The sequence below is a fragment of the Naegleria gruberi genome (assembly GCF_000004985.1).
Source record: "Naegleria gruberi genomic scaffold NAEGRscaffold_37, whole genome shotgun sequence".
NCBI classification, from domain to species: Eukaryota; Heterolobosea; class Eutetramitea; order Acrasida; family Naegleriidae; genus Naegleria; species Naegleria gruberi.
This window is the reverse complement of record NW_003163290.1, coordinates 350,297-370,104: the sequence shown is the minus strand read 5'-3', so window position 1 is coordinate 370,104 and position 19,808 is coordinate 350,297. Positions and strand designations below refer to the sequence as shown.

At 26.7% G+C, this 19,808-nt stretch overlaps 12 protein-coding genes across 12 annotated transcripts; 7 read left to right on the top strand and 5 right to left on the bottom strand.

The window, feature by feature from the left end:
• Window positions 1-922: 922 nt before the first annotated feature.
• NAEGRDRAFT_70018 (uncharacterized protein) lies at window positions 923-1,261 on the bottom strand (the record flags this gene model as incomplete). Its single annotated transcript, XM_002674867.1, has 1 exon — window positions 923-1,261. One exon carries the CDS (start codon window positions 1,259-1,261, stop codon window positions 923-925), a length of 339 nt encoding a protein of 112 aa, XP_002674913.1.
• Window positions 1,262-4,290: 3,029 nt separating this feature from the next.
• Window positions 4,291-5,757, top strand: NAEGRDRAFT_70017 (aspartyl/asparaginyl beta-hydroxylase; the record flags this gene model as incomplete). The annotated part of the gene is made up of 1 exon (XM_002674960.1): window positions 4,291-5,757. One exon carries the CDS (start codon window positions 4,291-4,293, stop codon window positions 5,755-5,757), a length of 1,467 nt encoding a protein of 488 aa, XP_002675006.1.
• Window positions 5,758-5,867: 110 nt separating this feature from the next.
• NAEGRDRAFT_70016 (uncharacterized protein) lies at window positions 5,868-6,449 on the top strand (the record flags this gene model as incomplete). The annotated part of the gene is made up of 1 exon (XM_002674959.1): window positions 5,868-6,449. The coding sequence occupies one exon, from the start codon at window positions 5,868-5,870 to the stop codon at window positions 6,447-6,449; it is 582 nt and encodes a 193-aa protein (XP_002675005.1).
• A 77-nt stretch (window positions 6,450-6,526) lies between these two features.
• NAEGRDRAFT_70015 (uncharacterized protein) lies at window positions 6,527-7,345 on the bottom strand (the record flags this gene model as incomplete). Its single annotated transcript, XM_002674866.1, has 1 exon — window positions 6,527-7,345. One exon carries the CDS (start codon window positions 7,343-7,345, stop codon window positions 6,527-6,529), a length of 819 nt encoding a protein of 272 aa, XP_002674912.1.
• Window positions 7,346-7,710: 365 nt separating this feature from the next.
• On the top strand, window positions 7,711-9,268 carry NAEGRDRAFT_80509 (uncharacterized protein; the record flags this gene model as incomplete). Its single annotated transcript, XM_002674958.1, has 2 exons — window positions 7,711-8,278; window positions 8,371-9,268. The coding sequence occupies 2 exons, from the start codon at window positions 7,711-7,713 to the stop codon at window positions 9,252-9,254; spliced, it is 1,452 nt and encodes a 483-aa protein (XP_002675004.1). The 3' UTR covers window positions 9,255-9,268.
• A 300-nt stretch (window positions 9,269-9,568) lies between these two features.
• On the top strand, window positions 9,569-10,294 carry NAEGRDRAFT_60771 (ras family small GTPase; the record flags this gene model as incomplete). The annotated part of the gene is made up of 3 exons (XM_002674957.1): window positions 9,569-9,665; window positions 9,720-9,839; window positions 9,906-10,294. The coding sequence occupies 3 exons, from the start codon at window positions 9,569-9,571 to the stop codon at window positions 10,292-10,294; spliced, it is 606 nt and encodes a 201-aa protein (XP_002675003.1).
• Window positions 10,295-11,831: 1,537 nt separating this feature from the next.
• On the top strand, window positions 11,832-12,614 carry NAEGRDRAFT_70012 (uncharacterized protein; the record flags this gene model as incomplete). The annotated part of the gene is made up of 1 exon (XM_002674956.1): window positions 11,832-12,614. The coding sequence occupies one exon, from the start codon at window positions 11,832-11,834 to the stop codon at window positions 12,612-12,614; it is 783 nt and encodes a 260-aa protein (XP_002675002.1).
• Window positions 12,615-12,652: 38 nt separating this feature from the next.
• On the bottom strand, window positions 12,653-13,595 carry NAEGRDRAFT_70011 (uncharacterized protein; the record flags this gene model as incomplete). Its single annotated transcript, XM_002674865.1, has 2 exons — window positions 12,653-12,909; window positions 12,950-13,595. 2 exons carry the CDS (start codon window positions 13,593-13,595, stop codon window positions 12,653-12,655), a joined length of 903 nt encoding a protein of 300 aa, XP_002674911.1.
• A 291-nt stretch (window positions 13,596-13,886) lies between these two features.
• On the top strand, window positions 13,887-14,279 carry NAEGRDRAFT_70010 (uncharacterized protein; the record flags this gene model as incomplete). The annotated part of the gene is made up of 1 exon (XM_002674955.1): window positions 13,887-14,279. One exon carries the CDS (start codon window positions 13,887-13,889, stop codon window positions 14,277-14,279), a length of 393 nt encoding a protein of 130 aa, XP_002675001.1.
• A 233-nt stretch (window positions 14,280-14,512) lies between these two features.
• On the bottom strand, window positions 14,513-15,950 carry NAEGRDRAFT_70009 (isocitrate dehydrogenase; the record flags this gene model as incomplete). Its single annotated transcript, XM_002674864.1, has 2 exons — window positions 14,513-15,678; window positions 15,818-15,950. 2 exons carry the CDS (start codon window positions 15,948-15,950, stop codon window positions 14,513-14,515), a joined length of 1,299 nt encoding a protein of 432 aa, XP_002674910.1.
• A 347-nt stretch (window positions 15,951-16,297) lies between these two features.
• On the bottom strand, window positions 16,298-17,395 carry NAEGRDRAFT_70008 (uncharacterized protein; the record flags this gene model as incomplete). Its single annotated transcript, XM_002674863.1, has 1 exon — window positions 16,298-17,395. One exon carries the CDS (start codon window positions 17,393-17,395, stop codon window positions 16,298-16,300), a length of 1,098 nt encoding a protein of 365 aa, XP_002674909.1.
• Window positions 17,396-17,792: 397 nt separating this feature from the next.
• Window positions 17,793-19,796, top strand: NAEGRDRAFT_70007 (uncharacterized protein; the record flags this gene model as incomplete). Its single annotated transcript, XM_002674954.1, has 1 exon — window positions 17,793-19,796. The coding sequence occupies one exon, from the start codon at window positions 17,793-17,795 to the stop codon at window positions 19,794-19,796; it is 2,004 nt and encodes a 667-aa protein (XP_002675000.1).
• Between the last annotated feature and the right edge of the window lie 12 nt (window positions 19,797-19,808).

Below are 19,808 nucleotides of genomic sequence, written 5' to 3'. Positions count from 1 at the left end.
CCCCTGCTGCTGCTGTTGCATACATTATTAAATATTCTAATATTGTCTTTTCTTCTATAAATTCATCAGATGTTTCATTAATATTCTTATTAATTGGTCCAATTTGTAATGTTTTATAATCAATTATTTTAGTCGATTCTTCAATTATTGTTCCATCATTTTCTAGATTTTCATTTGTATTTGTATTTATATCATTCATATTATTATTATTCATATTACTAGTAGTAGTAGTAATATTTAAATTATAATTATCATCATATTCATTTGATCTTAATTCATTTAAAACATTTCTATTTGCTAATTCATTTCTTAATAAATGTCTATTTGTACCACCTTCACTTAATAATTTTTCAGCTTGAGATGAAAAGTAAGCAGAAGTTACAGTTGATTTTTGTCCACTAAAAGCACTATTTGTATTTCCTTCAGTAATATGACCTGATGATGAAGATAAATTAGTTGAATCTCTAATATAGGCTGGAATATCATAATCTAAATCAACTACTGTAACTTGACATAAATTCTTTGTAATAGCACAAACAGGACATATTATTGTACGTTGATAGGTTGTATCTTTAGGATGTTTCTTCCATGAAAAACTTGTATAAACTTTACCACATAATTTACATTCTGCTCCAAGTGTATATCTTCTCATTTTAATAAATTTACCATCTCCTAAACATTCCTTTCTTATTATTGGAAATTCAATAGGATCAGATGTTTTATCTGAATTACCATTGTACAATGTTGATGTTGATAATGGAACGGAAACTATTGATGAGAGAGACATTTTTTTTATAAAATATATTTTATTTGATGATGATGGTTGTGATTGGATCATAATGATGTGCCAAAGATAGAACCAAAAGGCTGGAAAGAAGCCTCCAACAAGTTGAACATGTTGCAAATTTAAAATCATCTTTTTTTATTCAAATGATAAATCTTCTAATAAATCTTCTGCATCAAAACTTGTAACATTTTTAGATTGTTTTCTAGGTGTTTGATAATTATTACTATTATTATTATTATTAGAATATCCATTTTTAGGAGATTCCATTTGATTAAATTTGTTACTTTTCATTTGTTTTTTTAATTCTTCTATTTGTAATTGTAATTTCTTATTTTCTTCATTTAATTTTCTATTTTTATCTTTTTCCTTTTCAAATAATTCTTCAATTTGATTTTTATTTGTATTATATTTTCTAATGGCTTCCTTTTTAGAATTTAATAAAATAATAAATTGTGAATATAATTCCTTTTCCATTTTATCTTTTTCTTCAATTACTTTTTTAGATTGTTCTATACATTCATTATAATGTTTTGATTGTTTTGTTAATTTTTGAATTATTTTTTCATCATTTTCTTTACATATAATTAAATATCTAAATAAAGATAAATGTCCTGTTTTAGTATTTGTTGATTTTATTAATTCTATATTTGATAATATATAATCACCTGATGGATTTACAATCATACTAATTATAAAATTTATATTTCCATTATTTAAATAATTTAATCGATATTTAAATTTTGATGAATCTTGTTTTACAAGTGATGAATGAATTATTTGAAATAAATTATATTCATTATTATTAGATGATTTAGTAGAATTAGTATTATTATTAATAGTATTATTATTAGTATTATTATTAGTAGTGAATGATGATAATGATGATGTATTATGAATAGAGTTATGTTGGTGAGTATTAGGCTTAAATTGAATATCATGATGATTATAGTACATGTTCTCTCCATCGGAGTGTGATTTTAATCTTTTTACAAGTTTCACTATTATTATTAGTGGTGGTAGAAGTACATTGAGTAAGTGAGGAGGTGAGAGAAGAGTTTGTTGTTGTGGAAGTTGTGATTAATTCACTATAAATAACAAAGGCTTGACCATCCACTTCAAAATATGCAACGGTTTCTGAACTCATTTTTTTTGGCGCAATTTTTTAAATTACAAATTGGCGGGAGCTATTCTCTTTCCAATATAATTTCTTTGTTGATCAATTTCAATATTGAAATTTGAAAAACAACTTTGATCAAAACTTTCAAAAAAAATGTCATCATTATCAATGGAAGGCTTTTCATCCTCCGATGTTGAATCAACAATACAATTAAATATTGATAATATTCATAATAATACTATTAATTATTTTAAATATTTACCAAGTGATATTATTATTTACATGATTGAATTTATGACAATTCCAATTAAATATTTACCATCTATATTTTTAATTAATAAACATTGGAATGAATCTACTTTAGAAAATATACATTTTTGGAAACGATATTTAAATGGAATATTTTATATCATTGTTAGTAAAGATTTAACAGATAAATTATCATTTGATGGATTTTATTCAAAATACTTGAATAGTAAAACTAATTTTCAATATTTAGTTAAAAAAAATAAATTTTTAAAAGAAATATTAAAAACAAAAATGAAATTTCATAAAATTATTGAAAATGAAAATTTAGAAATTAATTTTGTAAAATTAATTTCATCTGAAGTTTTAAATGATTTAAATTTGTATATTAATTTTATTTTTAAAAAAAATACATTTTTAGGAAATAAAAAATTGATAAAATTTCAAAATTTTAATTATTTTGAAATTGATTTTTATGAATATAATTTAAATATACTAAATAATGGTGATAAATGCATTTCTAATAATTGTGAAGCATATTTTGAATATTTAATTAAATATAGTTATGAAATTAAAAATATTAATTTAATTATTTTATTTTTTAATAAATTTTTCAATAACAAGATGAAATTTATTAAAAATATTGGTTTTTTAATTAAATATTGGCAAATATGTAAATATGATTTTAATACGATTATTAAGAATTGATATTCCTGAAAGTACAATAATATTAATAGTTGATAAATTAATATCATATTTTAAACCAAAACTAAATAAGGAAATTAGATTAATGCCAGAAAGGTTTATAATTAGAAATATTTCTTCAAAACTTTGTGATTCAGAAAATTTATTTAAATATTTAATTAGTAATTTTATATTATCAGAAAATTTAATTAAAAATATTTTATCAAGAACTAATAATTTATTTAATTTATTATTAATAATTTACAAATATAGTAAACAAGATATTATTTATATATATTTATTAGACTATTTTTCAAGTTGTGAAAATGTTAATCAAGTTAAAGAAATGATTGAATTAATTTATAATAATTATAAATTAAAAAATAAATCAATTTCAAAAATGTTAAAAGAATTGGAAAAGGAAATTAATTTATTTAGAACAATTTTAAAATCAAATGATAAAGAAGTATTTAAATATATTTATAATTTATATTTAAATAATTTAAAAAAAGATAAATTTAATTATATTATTAGAAAATCCTATTTTGAATTTGTTGGATTTTCATCAAATATTGATTTTGATAAATTACTATATTTAGAAAATGAATATAATATTACACCTATTAAATGTTATAAATCATATGATGAAGATGATTTTTTATTTTTTAATTATGAATCTTATAAAATTGAATTTGAAATGGCAAGTGAAAATTTTAAAAATTGTAAAATTAAATTTCTTAAAAATTGTAAAATTATTAAAATACATCCAATTGTATGTTACATGGTAAAAACATTACAAATTAATCAAATTCATGAAGAATTAAATCAATTAATTGATAAATATGGTAATGATCAAGTAAATATTCCATTTTTATTAGATTGGAATGAATTTAATAATAATACAAAAGATTTAATTATTTATCATAATTTTCAATTTTCTACTTTTAGATATATTATTAAATCAATGAAATTAAAAGAATTTATTAAAAAATTTCAATCCAAAGATTTTTCATTACTCTATGAAATTGAACATAGATGAATATTCATTCTTTTTTTAATTATTATTATTCTAATTATTCTAATTATTCAATTATTATTATAATATATTATAATATTACAATTTATTTGATTGGTTGTAATATGTCATATCATTCAATTTTACAAAGAAAGGGAAATTGGTGAATTTTTTAAAGTGATGACAAAAAAGGCTAAAAACATTGCATATGAATAAACAAGGCAACTCTCAATCATTTTTATCGCATAATATATTATTTAAAAAAAAGCCTTCAAACGTGCTTTTCAAGTGTTGCACTAGTTGATTGTATTTTCAGAGTCTTCCTGTGTTGCACGGAATTTATTACTCCTACCCATTTAATAACAACAAAATTATTCATCACTAATATCACCACCATCATCATCATCTATATTATTTATTATTATTATTATTATTTTAATCATGAGTGATCAATTTCCTGTATCATCATCATCAAATAATGAAGAGACAACATTTAATATAACAGAAGATCAAAGAAAGAATAATCCCGATAATAATCCTATTAGAGATCAACAAGTAATTGAAAAGAAAATTAAAAAACTACAAGAAATTCATCAAGATTGGCATGTTGATAATAATTGTACTTGTTGTAAACAAGAATTTCTAAACAATACTATTAATAATAATAATAACACTATTAACAATACTAGTAATACTAATAATACTGATAATAATACTACTGATAATAACAATGTAACATTACCATCATCTGATCAAGTCAACCATCACCATCATCCTTCTATCATAGATTCTAATAATTCTCATAATAATAATTCTCATAATAATTCTAATAATTCTAATAATAAAATAATAATAACAACAGATAATGTACATTTATCAGGTGAAAATGTTAAAAAAGAATATAATACAGATAGAGGATTATATTGGGATTGGTTATCAATGGATGATGTTGGTAAAAAATGTTTCTATTATAAAAATGATCCATTCAGTAGTTTGAGAGAAGAATATTCAAATATTTCAAAATTCTTTTCAGAATTAGAATCAAATTATGATTTAATAAGGAGTGAATTGGATGAATTATTAAAACAAGAAGAAAATGATTTTCAAGCATGGCCTGAAACAATTTGTAAAACTAAAGGTAAATGGAAAGTTTATCCATTGGGATTTGCATTTGGACGTGATTTAACAAATGAACCAACAAAATGTCCAAAATCAGTTCAATTACTTTCAAGATTGAATAAGGAATATAATGTTCATATTACAACTGCTGGTTTTAGTTGTTTAAGTTCAAATTGTTATATTTCTGCACATAAGGGATATTGTGGATATAGTAATCATTGTTTAAGAGTTCATATGGGTTTAATTGTTCCTTCATCCAATCATCATGCATGTGCTATTAGAGTTGGTAATATAAGACATTGTTGGAATGAGAGAGTTGTATTTGGATTTGATGATTACATTACACATGAAGCATATAATTTCACAGATCAAGATCGTTACATTTTATTATTGGATATTCGTTTTAGAGAAGTTGAGAAATTTAAATTTTATGATAAGAATTCAAATCAATCTTTCATTCCAAATGTATCAATTGATTCTAAATTAATTCATTCAAATTTAATGTTAAATCAACAAAAAGAACAATCAGATATTAATAATAATACTAATAATACTATTGATAATACTATTGATAATAATATTGATAATTCAAATACAAATGATACAAGTCAATCAAATGATGATGATTTGAAATGGAAAGGTATTTCATCATCAACACTTTCAAATTCAACAGCTCCAAAAACATTTGTCACACTTTCTAAATATGTTACCAATGATATAGAATGTTTGAATGCAAACTATAGTGACGAATTAAAAGACATGTTAAAGAATGTTGTTGATAAAAATTAAAATAAATTATTTATTCTCCAAGTATTTGTATTTGAATATTATTTGGTGGTTGAATAATTACAAAATTGTCAAAGATATTTTCAACATCAAAATAATAACAAATAATAAAAATGAGTGAACAACAACAAGATTTTAATCCATCAACAATAATAAATGATGATCATGACCATCACGATATGGAACAACAACAACAACATGAAGAAATAATCGGATCGAATGAAAATCAACAATTACAATCCAATATTAATAATAATATTAATAATAATAATAACACAAATGAACAAGATAGTACAGTATTAGTAGTAGAAGATGAAAAACAACAAATAACATCAAAAACAATTCGAGTATTAGAAAGTAAAGCCTTTCAATTATCAGAATCATTTAATCATTTATTAGGATCATTACAAACATCAATGTATGCTAAAAGTGCAATAACATTACAACATATTGAATTATATAAAAATACAGTTGATAGTTTTTGTAATAATGTAAATGAATCTGTTGATAGTTTGGAATCTTTTATTAATCGTTTAAATGATTTAAATAATGAATTAAAACAAATGAGAAATTTATATCATAATATTAAAGAATTAAGAAAATGTGTTGAAATTATACAATTTAATGTTAATAATTCAAATCAAAATAATAGAAATAATATTTTTATAAATCATTTAGATGATGATCAAAATTAGTTAAAATTATATGTATTAATAAATATTGAAAAATTAAATAATAAATTAAATAAATTTAAATTATAAAATTAAATAATTTAATTATATTTTAATGAAAAATCAACTCTATTTTTAACAAGTTCTTGACCAGACCAATGAGTATCAATTGCTTGAATAAAATCTGATCTAACAACCTTTGATCTTGTTTTTAAATAATTTCCTTCATCAACTCTAACATAAACACCTTCAATTGGTTGATTCAATTCGGGTGAACAATAAATTGATTTTTGATTTTCTAATAAATTCAATAAAACTTGTTTTGTTAAATGTGGTGAATTTAAAATTGGAAGTGGTTGAACAATTGAAATAGTTGGTGCATGATTTAAAAGTAATTGATTTCTTAATTGAACTGATACAAATTTCTCTGCATGTTTATCATAAATATCAAATGCAATAAATGTATCAGGTAATTGATCATAATAAATTGAATGTTTAGCATACATCCATTCACCATATAAAATATATCCATTATTATTATCACTTAATAATGAAAATAATTCACTTGAATGTTCATCTAACCATAATTGTAATGTTTTAAATTGTGCATGTGATTGACAAGTAACATAATGTGATCTATTTTGACATCTTAATTTATAACTTTCAATATCTAATGTAATTCCCAAATTTGATCCATCAACTTTTTCTTCCAATGTTACTTGTGGTCCAAGTGATGGTGCATAGAATTCTCTAGCTGCATCCTTTTCATCCATTACTAAATCATCACGAGTTACTTCTTTATTGGTTGAAAATAAGTGATGAGTACGTGGAAATTTTATAATATCAATACTATCTGCTTGTTCCGAAGATGATGAAGATGAAGATGATGCTTTCTTATTATTGTTATTGGATTTTTTCATTATATAGTTAGTAGTAGACTATCTTAGTAGAATTAATAATAGGTATAGTGATGTGTTATAGTTGTATTGATTTGAAGGCTTTTTTTTTGAGGGTAGAGTTCTTCAATAAATAGATGTGAAGGCTTTTTTCAAGAGGTTGAAGATCCAATTTGAAGTTCATTTTCAAAATCTTTTTTTAGATTTGAATTTGGTTGACAAGTAACTTTACAATAACCTCAAAATGAATACAGTGAGTGGACAGTTTGATCATTCATCAATGGTATCTATTTTCTTCATCTCTTCAAGATTCATTGATGATGAAGTAAATTTACTTGTAGAGTTGATATAAAAATAATTCAAAATACATTTTTATAATTTAAAAAAAAATGTCAACACCATATCCATCAACTAGAGGAGGTAATACTAGAGGCGGATTCAGAGGATCATTTAGAGGATCGTTTAGAGGTAACTCTCGTGGAAGTACACGTGGAGGCTATCAAAATAGTGGAAGTACACGTGGAGGCTATCAAGGAGGAGGTGGTGGTAGAGGAGGATTTAATCAAGGAGGAAATAATTCATACAATAATAATAGTGATGGTGGTAGTGGTGGTGGTGGTGGATATAATCAACAAGGTAATAATACTCGTGGTGGAGGCTCATTTAGAGGTAGAAGAGGAGGATATCAAGGTGGTAATGATGGTAATTATCAACCACGTGGAGGATATCAAGGAGGTAATTCTGGTAATACAAGAGGTGGATTTCAAAGTGGTGGAGGACCAAAAAGAACACCATTCCGTGAAAAGTTGAAAGAATGGGTTTTAGAACGTACAAGTGAAGAAGGTCAATTGGTAAAATTAGATTTTATGTGTGTTGATGATACACTTAAAGGAATGAGTAATAATGGTTATGATGATGGATTAATTAGACAAGTTTGTGCATCAGTTGTAGAAAATTGTAAAGATTCATGTACAGCATTGGGAGTTTAAAATTATTGAAAGGACTACCTTTAAAAATGTTATTACTGAGAGGAAATCAATGTTATAGAGTTGCATCTGATGAAGATGTAATTACATTATGTAAAATATTTCCACAATTAGAAGTATTAGATGATGCACCAATACCTCCTCAATTAAGAAAGAGTGGTAGTACACTTCCACAAATTAATCCATATAATTTAGTTGAAGGATTATCAGAGGATAATTTAAGAAAATATTTAACTAATTTATTTGATCATATTGATTGTAGAAAAACAGAATTACAAACATTATTTGCAAAAGATGCATTTATTACCTATTCAAATTCTACAAATGAATATGTTGATTATGTTGAAGATTCAGTTGAAATTGAAGCATTTCAAAAATTACAACAATTTTCACGTGATATTCTCAATATACCTGATCAAAAAGATACAAAATCTAGGAAAACAGAATGTAATGAACAGTTAAAATCAAGTATCATTTCATCAAGTAATATTTTAAAATTCTTTAATGCACTACCAAATACTAAACATAATATTGAAAGAATAACATCAGATGCATTATCATTTAGTACAAGACAAGTTGAAACAAATGCTCTAATTGGACGTTTATGTGTCTCTGTTCATGGTCATGTTATTTTCCTAGATAATAATGGTGATAAGCATACAAAATCATTTGATACTTCTTTCATTTTAAAAAAACATGAAAATTCTCTATTAATTTCTAATTTTATTTATCATATTAGACCATATTCTAATTTTGATTTGGAATTCTTTTTAGAAATTACTCAATTCATTTCAAAAACTAAATTAAAACCTCAAGTTGCTCAACAAATTTTTAATGAAGGAAGAAATTTAGAAGGCGCACTTTTACAATTTGAAATTTATAAACAAAGTGGTCAATTAAATGAACAACACTTTCAACAACCTCAATTAGTACAAAATCAACAATAAATTTTAAAAGTAATAATAATATTAAATAATATTAATGATAATAATAATAATTTCAATATATTTATTCTTTTTGTATTTCATTATTTGACATGGTAAGAAACCATAAATGTATGAATGGATGAAATGTGTACTGAGGTCATGAAATGTTCTTTGTGTTCTCTTTTCAACTTGGTGGACACAAGAGTAGCTTGAGATGGGAACTATTGTACATTGTTCGGGAAATGTTCATTCAATTTCTCCAGTTCACCAACAATAAATTCAAGCAGCAAAAAATGACAAACTGCCAAAAATCAAAAAGCAAAAAAACTATCAAAATGGCTCCAAAGGAAACAACAACTAATAGTAATTCAAATGGTATGCAAGAATTTAAGCTTGCAGTTATTGGTGGAGGTGGTGTTGGTAAAAGTGCATGTAAGTATTCACCTAACCTTTTAGAAATATTTAATATATTCAATCCATTTATAGTAACTGTACAATTCATTCAAAACATTTATATTGAAGAATATGATCCAACAATAGAAGATTCCTATCGTAAACATGCTAAAATTGATGATAAACCAGTTTTTTTAGAAATCTTAGATACAGGTAAGTTTACAATAATAATATTAAATATATTTAATATATTAAATATATTAATATTACAAAAAATAGCTGGACAAGAAGAATATAAAGCATTAAGAGATTCATATATGAGAACAGCTGATGGATTTTTAATGGTATATTCAGTGATTGATAGAAAAACATTTGAAGAAGTGAATGAATTTTATGAACAAATATTAAGAGTTAAAGATTGTGATAAAGCACCAATGGTATTAGTTGGTAATAAGTGTGATTTAGAATCAGAAAGAGTGATTCGTATAGATGAAGCTAAAGTTTATTCTAAACAATTAGGAATTCCAATGATTGAAACTTCTGCTAAACAAAGATTAAATGTTGATGAATCTTTTGCTTTACTTGTTAGAGAAGTTAGAAAATCATTAAAATCATCAGATGAAGATCAATTAACAAAGAAAAAGAAGAAACCATGTTCAATTTTGTAAATAAACTAACTTTAAATATATTATTATATTTAAACGAGTTTAAAGTATTAAAAATATTACACAGATACATGGATTCAAGAAGGTGGTTCAAAAAAGACTACAGCACCACAGGTTCCCAAGTTGTCTCCAACCTCAGTACTGATGTGGCTCGACGATGCTTAACTTCTCAAATCGGACGGGATGAGGTGCATTCATCGTGATATGGCCGTAGCCATTCATACTCTTAAAATCTTAATATTGAATGAGAAAACGATTTGGATCTGTTGAATTAAATAAAACTGGACTATTACAACATTTGAAGACTCAACTTGGAAAAGGAAATTCTACACTTTTTTAATTTAGAGTATTGATCAACCACAAGTTTCACTTTCTAAATAGATCAAATTCAAAAGTGATAAATAGATGGTGATCCAATTTTTTATTTTGAACAACAAACTTACTGAACCAACAATCAATAGATTAGTTGCCTTCACTGTTCATACAGTCAAAGACTGTAGCGGGATAGTCGCCATATTCCTGGCAGGCTTCCCGTCTTATCAAATTTGATAACAATTGAAAGACAAACAACAAATGCTCCAACTTATTCTCCTTTTTAAATTGATTTTAAATTGATGAACATGTTCAAAATTTTTGTTGTTCATTGTATTAAGGCAATAAATGGCTATGACATATCTTTTCAAGGGGATTCAACTGTGCATTTAGTATTGAGATTGAGAGGAGGTTGTTAAATTAACAAAATATCATGGATTCTCTCAATCATTGTCAATAAAAGTATTCATTGAATAGCGTATTACAAAATAATTCTAGTTGTTTACAAAAATAATTTTAAAGAGCGAAGCAAAATGAATTTAAAGACCATCATGTATTTTACAACCACATCAACATTCTGTAAAAGTAAAGTGTATTTAAATATGCCTTTTATGGCAAGATATTTTTCAATCCTTAACAACTGTTTCTTTAAAGTTTTCAATAGAGTTATAATGTTGATTCTGGATGAATTTCATCTAAGCTAATTAACTTGATATCTAATCCATTGAGGATAATTGAATTAATTAAGAATTGCTAAACCCTGGACATTCACTGCGGGCATTGTACATACTTTTTCGTTGGACAAATCGGTTTGAATAAGTTTCTGACCTTCTACTTAATACTCTGGTATTGCTACATCTAGTATTTATAATAGTATTGACATCTACTCTTTGAATGCTGCTTCATTTGGTCAATTAATTGGAAAAGCTCATTATGATTATTTAGAGAGATTTGTAAAAAAATTATATTAATATACAATATGACTATGTTTTTAGTTAAACTTTCCATTCATTTAATTGAATGTTTCTTTTTCAACTTTTTAATTTCCAATTAAGTTTACAATCAAAAATAAGAAAACAAATTTCATACTTCTGCGACAATTTGATTGGGCCAACAAATCAAGTTACCATTGAAAAAGCCAAGTTGTTATTAAAATCCAATTATTTAATAAATCCAATAGTTATGTTAAGATTTGAAAAGCCTTCGAAATTAAAAAAATTAAAAAAAAATGAAAGTACAATACTCACGTAATACCATCAAATCACTCGCAAATTCAGCACCATCAGTTGCCGATGACAGTTTTAATACAGTCTGTGCTCAAGCTATTTTTGATTCAATTGTTAAAAGTGTTCAACAACATGGACGTGCTATGGTAGGACTTTCAGGAGGCTCAACACCAATTCCAATTTATGAAAAATTATCAAAATTAATGCAACCACTTCTTCCGAATAAGAATATTATTTTCTTTTTAATGGATGATCGTTATGTTCCACAAGATGATAAGGATAGTAATCAAAAATTAGTACTTGAATCATTGACAAGTAGTGTTACTGATCAAATTACTTTAATTTTCCCAAATTCTCAACTTTCAATTGATGAATGTGTTAAAGATTATGAAAATAGATTGAAACAAGAATTAGCTCTTCAACCAAATCAACAAGTTACTTTATCTACATTGGGAATGGGTCCAGATGGTCATACTTGTTCATTATTCCCTTCAAGTACAGTTATTCCTGGAACTTTTGATAATGAATTTAAAATACTTCACACAACTACAACTCAATTTGCTGTTTTTGATAGAATTACTGTTAATTATCACTTTTTATTTAAACACTCAGCTCAATTATTCATGTTTTTCAAAGGACAAGATAAAACTGATTTGTGGAACCAAATGGAATCAATCATTACCAAGGGAGAATATAATACCCAAGACTCAATCCCACAACAACTCGTTTATCCATGTATTCAATTTTTATTGATGGAAAATTGTACTCTCTTTGAAAGATGTTAATCAAAATTCTCATAAAGTAATTTATTAATTCCATGTTATTAATCCTTCTTTGTGATCACATCATATAAATCACTTCTCTTATGATCAAAAACTGGCATTCCTTCTCTTACTTTTTTGATATTAGAAATCCAATCATCAATTTCCACAAAACCTAATTTTCCTTCGAAAGGTTCCTTTTCTTGAATGTCCAAATCAAATGTTTCTTCCTGTGAACCTAGGTCAAGAATAATCTTTCCTAATGGATCAATCACTAAACTGTGACCATAAGATTGTCTCTTCAAATTATGAGTACCAACTTGAGAATGTTAAGAATTGCTCTCAAGATTTAAACTTACCTTGAGCACTTGCAATCACATAACATTGATTTTCAATAGCTCTTGCCATCAAAAGAGTTTTCCAGTGACCTAATTCTCCTGTATGTTTGGTAAAAGCAGCTGGTACTAATAAAATCTTGGCATTATTCATCTTTCTCAGTAAAATATATAATTCTGGAAATCTTAAATCATAACAAATAGATAATCCAATTTTTAAATCATTTGAAAATATCAATCCACCATCATCAACAAGTAAATCCTTTCCAAATTCTGTAATTTCTGATTCCTTCAATTTAACTTTTTCAGTATTCAAATCAAATAAATGAACTTTTCTATAAACATTAATTATTTCACCATTATTATTTACAAGTATATGTGAATTAAATATTTTATGAGGATCATTAGATGACTTTTCATGATATCCACCATATGAAATATTGATTGAATATTTTCTAGCTAAATCTTGATAGGATTTAAAAAGTTCTGAATCCAAAGATCCAGAGTTTGCAATTGTCTCTGTTGCACTTGTTCCCATAAATGCAAAACATTCAGGAAAACAAATCAATGAAGCTTTATGTTCCGAAGCCTCTTTGATCAATTTTTCGCAAACTCCAAAATTAAAACCAATCTTATTGATGGAACGAACTTGTGCAAGAGCAATTTTCATTTTTTTTAAAATTAAATTTTATCACCATGTATGTGCCTTATTATCATTCAATATTTGGTGATGAATTCATTCACCTCTTTTCATTGAAGAGGGAGGGTTGTTACAAGACACATTCATAGCTAAAATACAAAGGCTAGAAATAAAAAACAAGCCTTCAAATATTTTTTTTTAAATTAAAAAAAAAATGGTATGTTTAAATTAAATAGAAATTGTGTGATGATCATCAAATAATTATTATTTCGGATTGGATAGCTTCCATTAACGTTATTGAAAGGTGCTATAGGAACCACAATGTTGGTTGAATTAAAAAATGGTGAAACATTTAATGGCACTCTTACAAATTGCGACCAATTTATGAATATGAATTTAGAAGATGTTACTTGCACTAGTCGTGATGGTACTAGGTTTTGGAAAATGGACAAAGTTTACATTAGAGGATACACATTAAAATACATTCGAATTTTGGATGAAATTATAAACAAAGTTAAAGAAGAACAAAAGAAGAGCAGAAGTAAACCACAACAACAAGGAAATTCTAATAATAATAGCAATACTAATAATTCAAATACATCATCACAAAGATCACGTAGTAATAGTTCAGGTAGAGGATCGGGGATGAGAGGAACTAATGATAATAGATCATCTTCGGGAAGAGGTAAGATTAGTTTTTCTTTTTTGTATTGAATTTAACATTTGAATGATCAAAATTTGAAACAACAATAGGAAGAGGAACAAACCTTAAAAACTAGTTTAATATTGAACCCTCACTACTAGTAGTAATCTTACATTCCTAAATTAATAAATTATTTGAAGGTTCATATTTTAAAACAAAAAGGATTTGAATTCTTATTGGAATACCTTAACATTATTTTTATTTAACAGAATAGAAAACAAATTTCACCTTTTACAAGAGGTATTTACAAGTCTTTAATTCGAGGATCATCAGCTTTTGGAATATGTCTCATCATTGCTTCAATGAATGAAACAGATGAACCAGTACCACCAATATCAGGAGTCAAAATCTTTGGATTAGCATTCAAAAGTGTTTCCTTGAGAGCGAATTTAATTCTATTAGCATGAGTATTCATTCCCATATGATCCAACATTTGAATAGATGAAGAAATAAGACCAATTGGATTGGCAATTAATCTACCTGAAATATCCATAGCAACGTGTCTGTTACCTTGTTCGAAAACTCTAACAGCATCAGGCTTATTAATATCAGTAGCATTGAAACCAGAAATAACACCAACACCACCAACAAGTGATGAAGCAGTGTTACTAACAATTGAACCATACAAGTTTGGTGTGACAACAACACTATTATCAAAGGAATGTGGATTCTTAACCAATTGCATGACAGCATTATCTACAATTAATTCGGAATATTGAATATCTGGATATTCCTTAGCAACTTGTTTACAACATTCAATAAATAAACCATCACTCTTCTTCATAATATTAGCCTTGTGAATGGCAATAACCTTAGATCTTTTAGATTGTTTGGCATATTCGAAAGCCCATTTGGCAATTCTCATAGAACCATCACGTGTAATAATCTTCAATGATTCAACAACACCTGGTTGAACTTGATGTTCTAAACCTGAATATTCAGCTTCAGTATTTTCTCTGACAACAACCATGTCAACATCTCTGAAAGGTGTGAAAACAGATGGTGGTAAATTTTGTGGAGCCTTGACAGGAACAACGTGAGCATATAAACCATATTTCAAAGCCAACATTCTGTCAATAGATTTGCTTACATCTCTAGTAATAAATGGTCCTTTCAAAACTACCTTGTTATTTAAAATAGATTGATGTAAATCAGGATAGTGAACCTCTGGGTCAATTTGAGACCACTTTTCTTTTCTCAAATAAGAATAAGCAGTTCCTCCAGATGGATTAGTTTCTCCACGACGACGTGGATCTTCTTCAATGAGATTTCTAGTTGGATTTAAACTACTATCAGAACCAACACCAAAGAAAGAACCACTCACAAGATAAGTGTCCCATTGAATTGGAATGTTGGCATAGTGAAACAATTCGCAAACACAACTACAAATTTCAACACCAATACCATCACCTATTATAATTCATCATCATCACCATCACCAATTCAATTATTATTATTGTTATATTATTGTTATTGTATTAAAATGACAAATAATGTGTCAATTGATTCCGTTCCATTGTAAGTCACTGTATTCTTTTAAATTACCTACCAGGCAACAAGGTAACCTTTTTGATTGCTTCTCTTTGGAGAGCACTTTGGGAGAAGAAGGCTTTTGATGGTTGGGAGGCTGCTTGTATAAGACTTGAAGCAGAAGAAAATGTTTGCTTGATGGATTTTCTCATTTTTTTTAAATTTAATAAATTAAATTACGTTATTATTTTGATGTTTTGTGCTGATTTGTCTATTCTGCAAAGATGATTTACCATGTGGTTAGTAGTATTATTGTGGCAGTCATCACAAATACAATCTGTATTCAATGCAAATTATCCTCTCTGGCCCTACTGTCACACAATAAAGTCTGTTTGATTAATAATTGTGGCGTAATTGAAATTCACCACCTCACTCCTCTACAAAGAATCTATTTTCGCATAAATATGTGTGAAAAACAACGAAGATTCTCAAGAGTTATTAAGGTCAATCGAGGTGATAGAGTATTAGATTGGAAAATTAAACATAAATGTAATATAAACTAAATTTTATTTAGTAAATGTCTTAAATCCCTAGCATAGTCATCAGAGCTTAGTTTTTTATCTAGAACCTTATTTATGATATCTTTAGCACGATCTTTTTCTCCATTCTTGTAAAGTAGGTCTGAACATTCATAAGCTAATCTTCCAATGTTCCTTGTTTTAGTTGAAAGGTATTTTGATAATCTATTTTCTGCTGTGGCAATATAAAACAGTGATTCAAAACAGCCAATTGCACTTTCCAATAATTTAAGTTTGATGAAATAAATAGCTAAATTATATACAGTTTTGAAATATAAATCTTCTGTGAATGGAGAATGTTGTAAACAAAACATTAACACTTCCTTATAATAAAATAATGCATCATCACGTGGTTTTTCTGAAACATCCAAATAATTTGCAAACCACAATTTTAACATACATAAATAATGTTCAAATTGTTTTTGATTGATTTCCTGATTTTTTAAACTTTCTTGAAGGGTTTCTGTTGCCTTCTTATATATTGGTTCCACTTCAATATTCTCAGCATATGCTCTATTATGTTTTAAAGCATTTACTATTGATACAATTCTAAAAAAATAAATAAAATATTTTAGTTCATGTTTCATCTTTGGATTATCTTGCATAAATTTATCACCTTCTGATGAGAATTTAAACAAAGCATCAACATAAAATTTCTTATTAGATTGAAAATACATTAATATATAAACATATTTTCCATGGTCCATATTCGCAATAGCACTAGGAGAATATTCCGATTTGTTTTGATCAAAAGCATTTGAATATTTAGATAATATTCTTCTAATATGATTATTTGGTGTTTCAGGCCATTGATAATCTCCAACGTATGAATATTTAGAAAATATTAAATGTGGTGTTTTATCAATATCCGATGATGAAACATCTATTGTAGGCAATGGTGTTGGTATTTCATACACTGCTACATTTCGATAATTATGTTTATCATTATTTCCTCGATAATCCCTGTGATAATCTCTATGGTAGTCTCTATCATTATATCTACCTCCGTCTCTATCACGACCATCACGATTATCGCGATTGTCTCTACTATCACGGCTATCACTTCTACTGGAAGACATTTTTTTTATAAAATTATATTTGAAAAATTGCAAAACCTTCAAATATTTGCTTAATGCTTTTTCAAATTTTAAATCTTTAAAAACAAAAATTTAAAACAGAACAGCAGATCTATTATGAAGTGAAATACATTCCTTACTATCTACCTGAGACAGCCAACATAAATATAATCAGCTGAGAATGTACACAGCCAACCAAAATTAGAAGATAACTTCGGAATTTGTATGCAGTGTTCAAAACTAGCCTTCCCTCATCATCAACCATCACCTCTTCTTTTCCATTAAAAAAAGAAATTGTCAAAGAAGATCTCTTCTCTTATTAAAAGTTTCTCATATTGGTGAGAATAATTACCACACTGTCTGCAATATAATACTTCGTTTTAAAATTGATCATCATAATATGCCTTTCAATCCATTCAAATATTCAAAACGAAAGAGGAGAACATCTACAACAGATTTTCAGCAATTATCTAGTCAACAAGACAATGACACTGCTAGTGTACAATCTTTATCTTCATCATTTGATAGTGGTTCTCAAATTCTTTTAATTCCGAATCAAAACAATAATAATAATAATAACATTTTAACAGCAGCAAGTAGTAGTGGTAGTTTGAATAATAGCTCGTCATCTACTTCATCACCAAAGATAATTGTAGGACGTCATAATAGAAGCGAGGAGGAACTTGAAATAATAGAAGGAGATGCATCATCCTCTTTGGAGAATAATGAAATACCATCATCATCATCAACTCAGAATAGGGAGCATCATCATAGAGAACATTCTAATATTCTTAGACAATCAACTGCTGACTTGAGTTCAATCAATGATTTTACATCAAGTCTAATTCAGGATGAAGACGTTAATGGATCATCATCTTCTCATGCCATGATTGAATTAGCAATAGAAAATGATGATCAAATGGTTTTTGGTTCACCATCTCCTACAAGTAATTCACCAAGTGATGATGCTTTACCTTCAAAGAAAACCACAACACCTCGTAGAAGAGCATCTTTCAATAGTTTAGATCGATCAGCATCAAACATTCAAAGAGTTTCATCTGATGTTGATAACAATGAAAATGATCGTAGAATCCAAAGGCAAATCGAGTTGGATTCTAAAAAACCTAAAAAAGTTAGAATTTTAACTCTTGGATCTGGTAAATCAGGAAAAAGTACCCTCATTAGAAAAATCAAATTATTAGAGGGTGATTATTCGAATGAACAAGTTGTAGAATTATTTAAATGTAAAATATTGAAATTTGTATTGAATAATGCAAAATATTTAATTAAGAATGTCACGGAAACAGAATTTAGAGAAAATTTAAGGAGAAGAGCTCAATTACTTCAACTTTGGAGGTTTAATCAAACTTTAAATACACAAAATGAATGCAATAGTGATAGTGCTGCTAGTAATAATACAAGCCAATCCATACCTATAACTCCAAAGAACAAATCTCCTTTAAGAGTTTCATCATCATTGGATGAAAGTTTAAACGTTCTTCACCAAAGATTAAGTAATTTTAAAAATGATTCAAAACAATTCCACAAACAACCATCACAATATGATACTCAATCAGAGGAATCTAATAAGATTACTCAAAATTTCTTAAATCCAGAAGCAGTTGAATTATTTAAGAGTTTATGGAAGGATAAATACGTAAAACACACATTTGACAAGTTATCTTTAAATAACTCAATACTTTACAATGCAAGATACTTTTTTGATAATATTGACAGAATAGCATCACTAAGATATACACCAACATCAAGAGATATTTTAACTACATATTTTCCTTCTACATCTATTGAAACATGTCAGTTAAATTTTCCGTTCCCATGTGAGTTTGTAGATATTACTGGACAAAGAAATGAAAGAAGAAAGTGGATGACTTCTCATTTTGATAGAGATTCAGTTTCTGCAATTGTTTTCATGGTTTCTTTAAGTGAATATTGTGAATATTCTTTAAGCTTACTTGACTTTAGTCCAACTAAAAATCCTCAAAGCCCACCAATTGTTGACCCTCTAAATTTTGTTCCTCCAACTCAAAACCAAATATTGGTTTCCCATATGCATAATTCACTTTCAATGTTCAAAGAAATCTTAAGCTTTTACAAAGATACACCAATCATTTTAGTATTTACAAAATTAGATATATTCCGTAAAAGAATCAAATCTGTTCCTCTTCGAATGTGTTTTCCAGACTTTGATTATTCTGGTGATCATGTATTCCTCTACACTAGTTTTGTTGCTGAGAAATTTATTAATGTTGATCCAACAATTAGACAACGGTGTTTATACACTCATTTTGTTGATTTGATACGTGAAGATGCTTCTTTGATGGTTATGGATGATATTAAGGATATTATTTTACAAAAGACTTTGAGAGATCACGGCCTTTTCTAAAAATGAAGATTG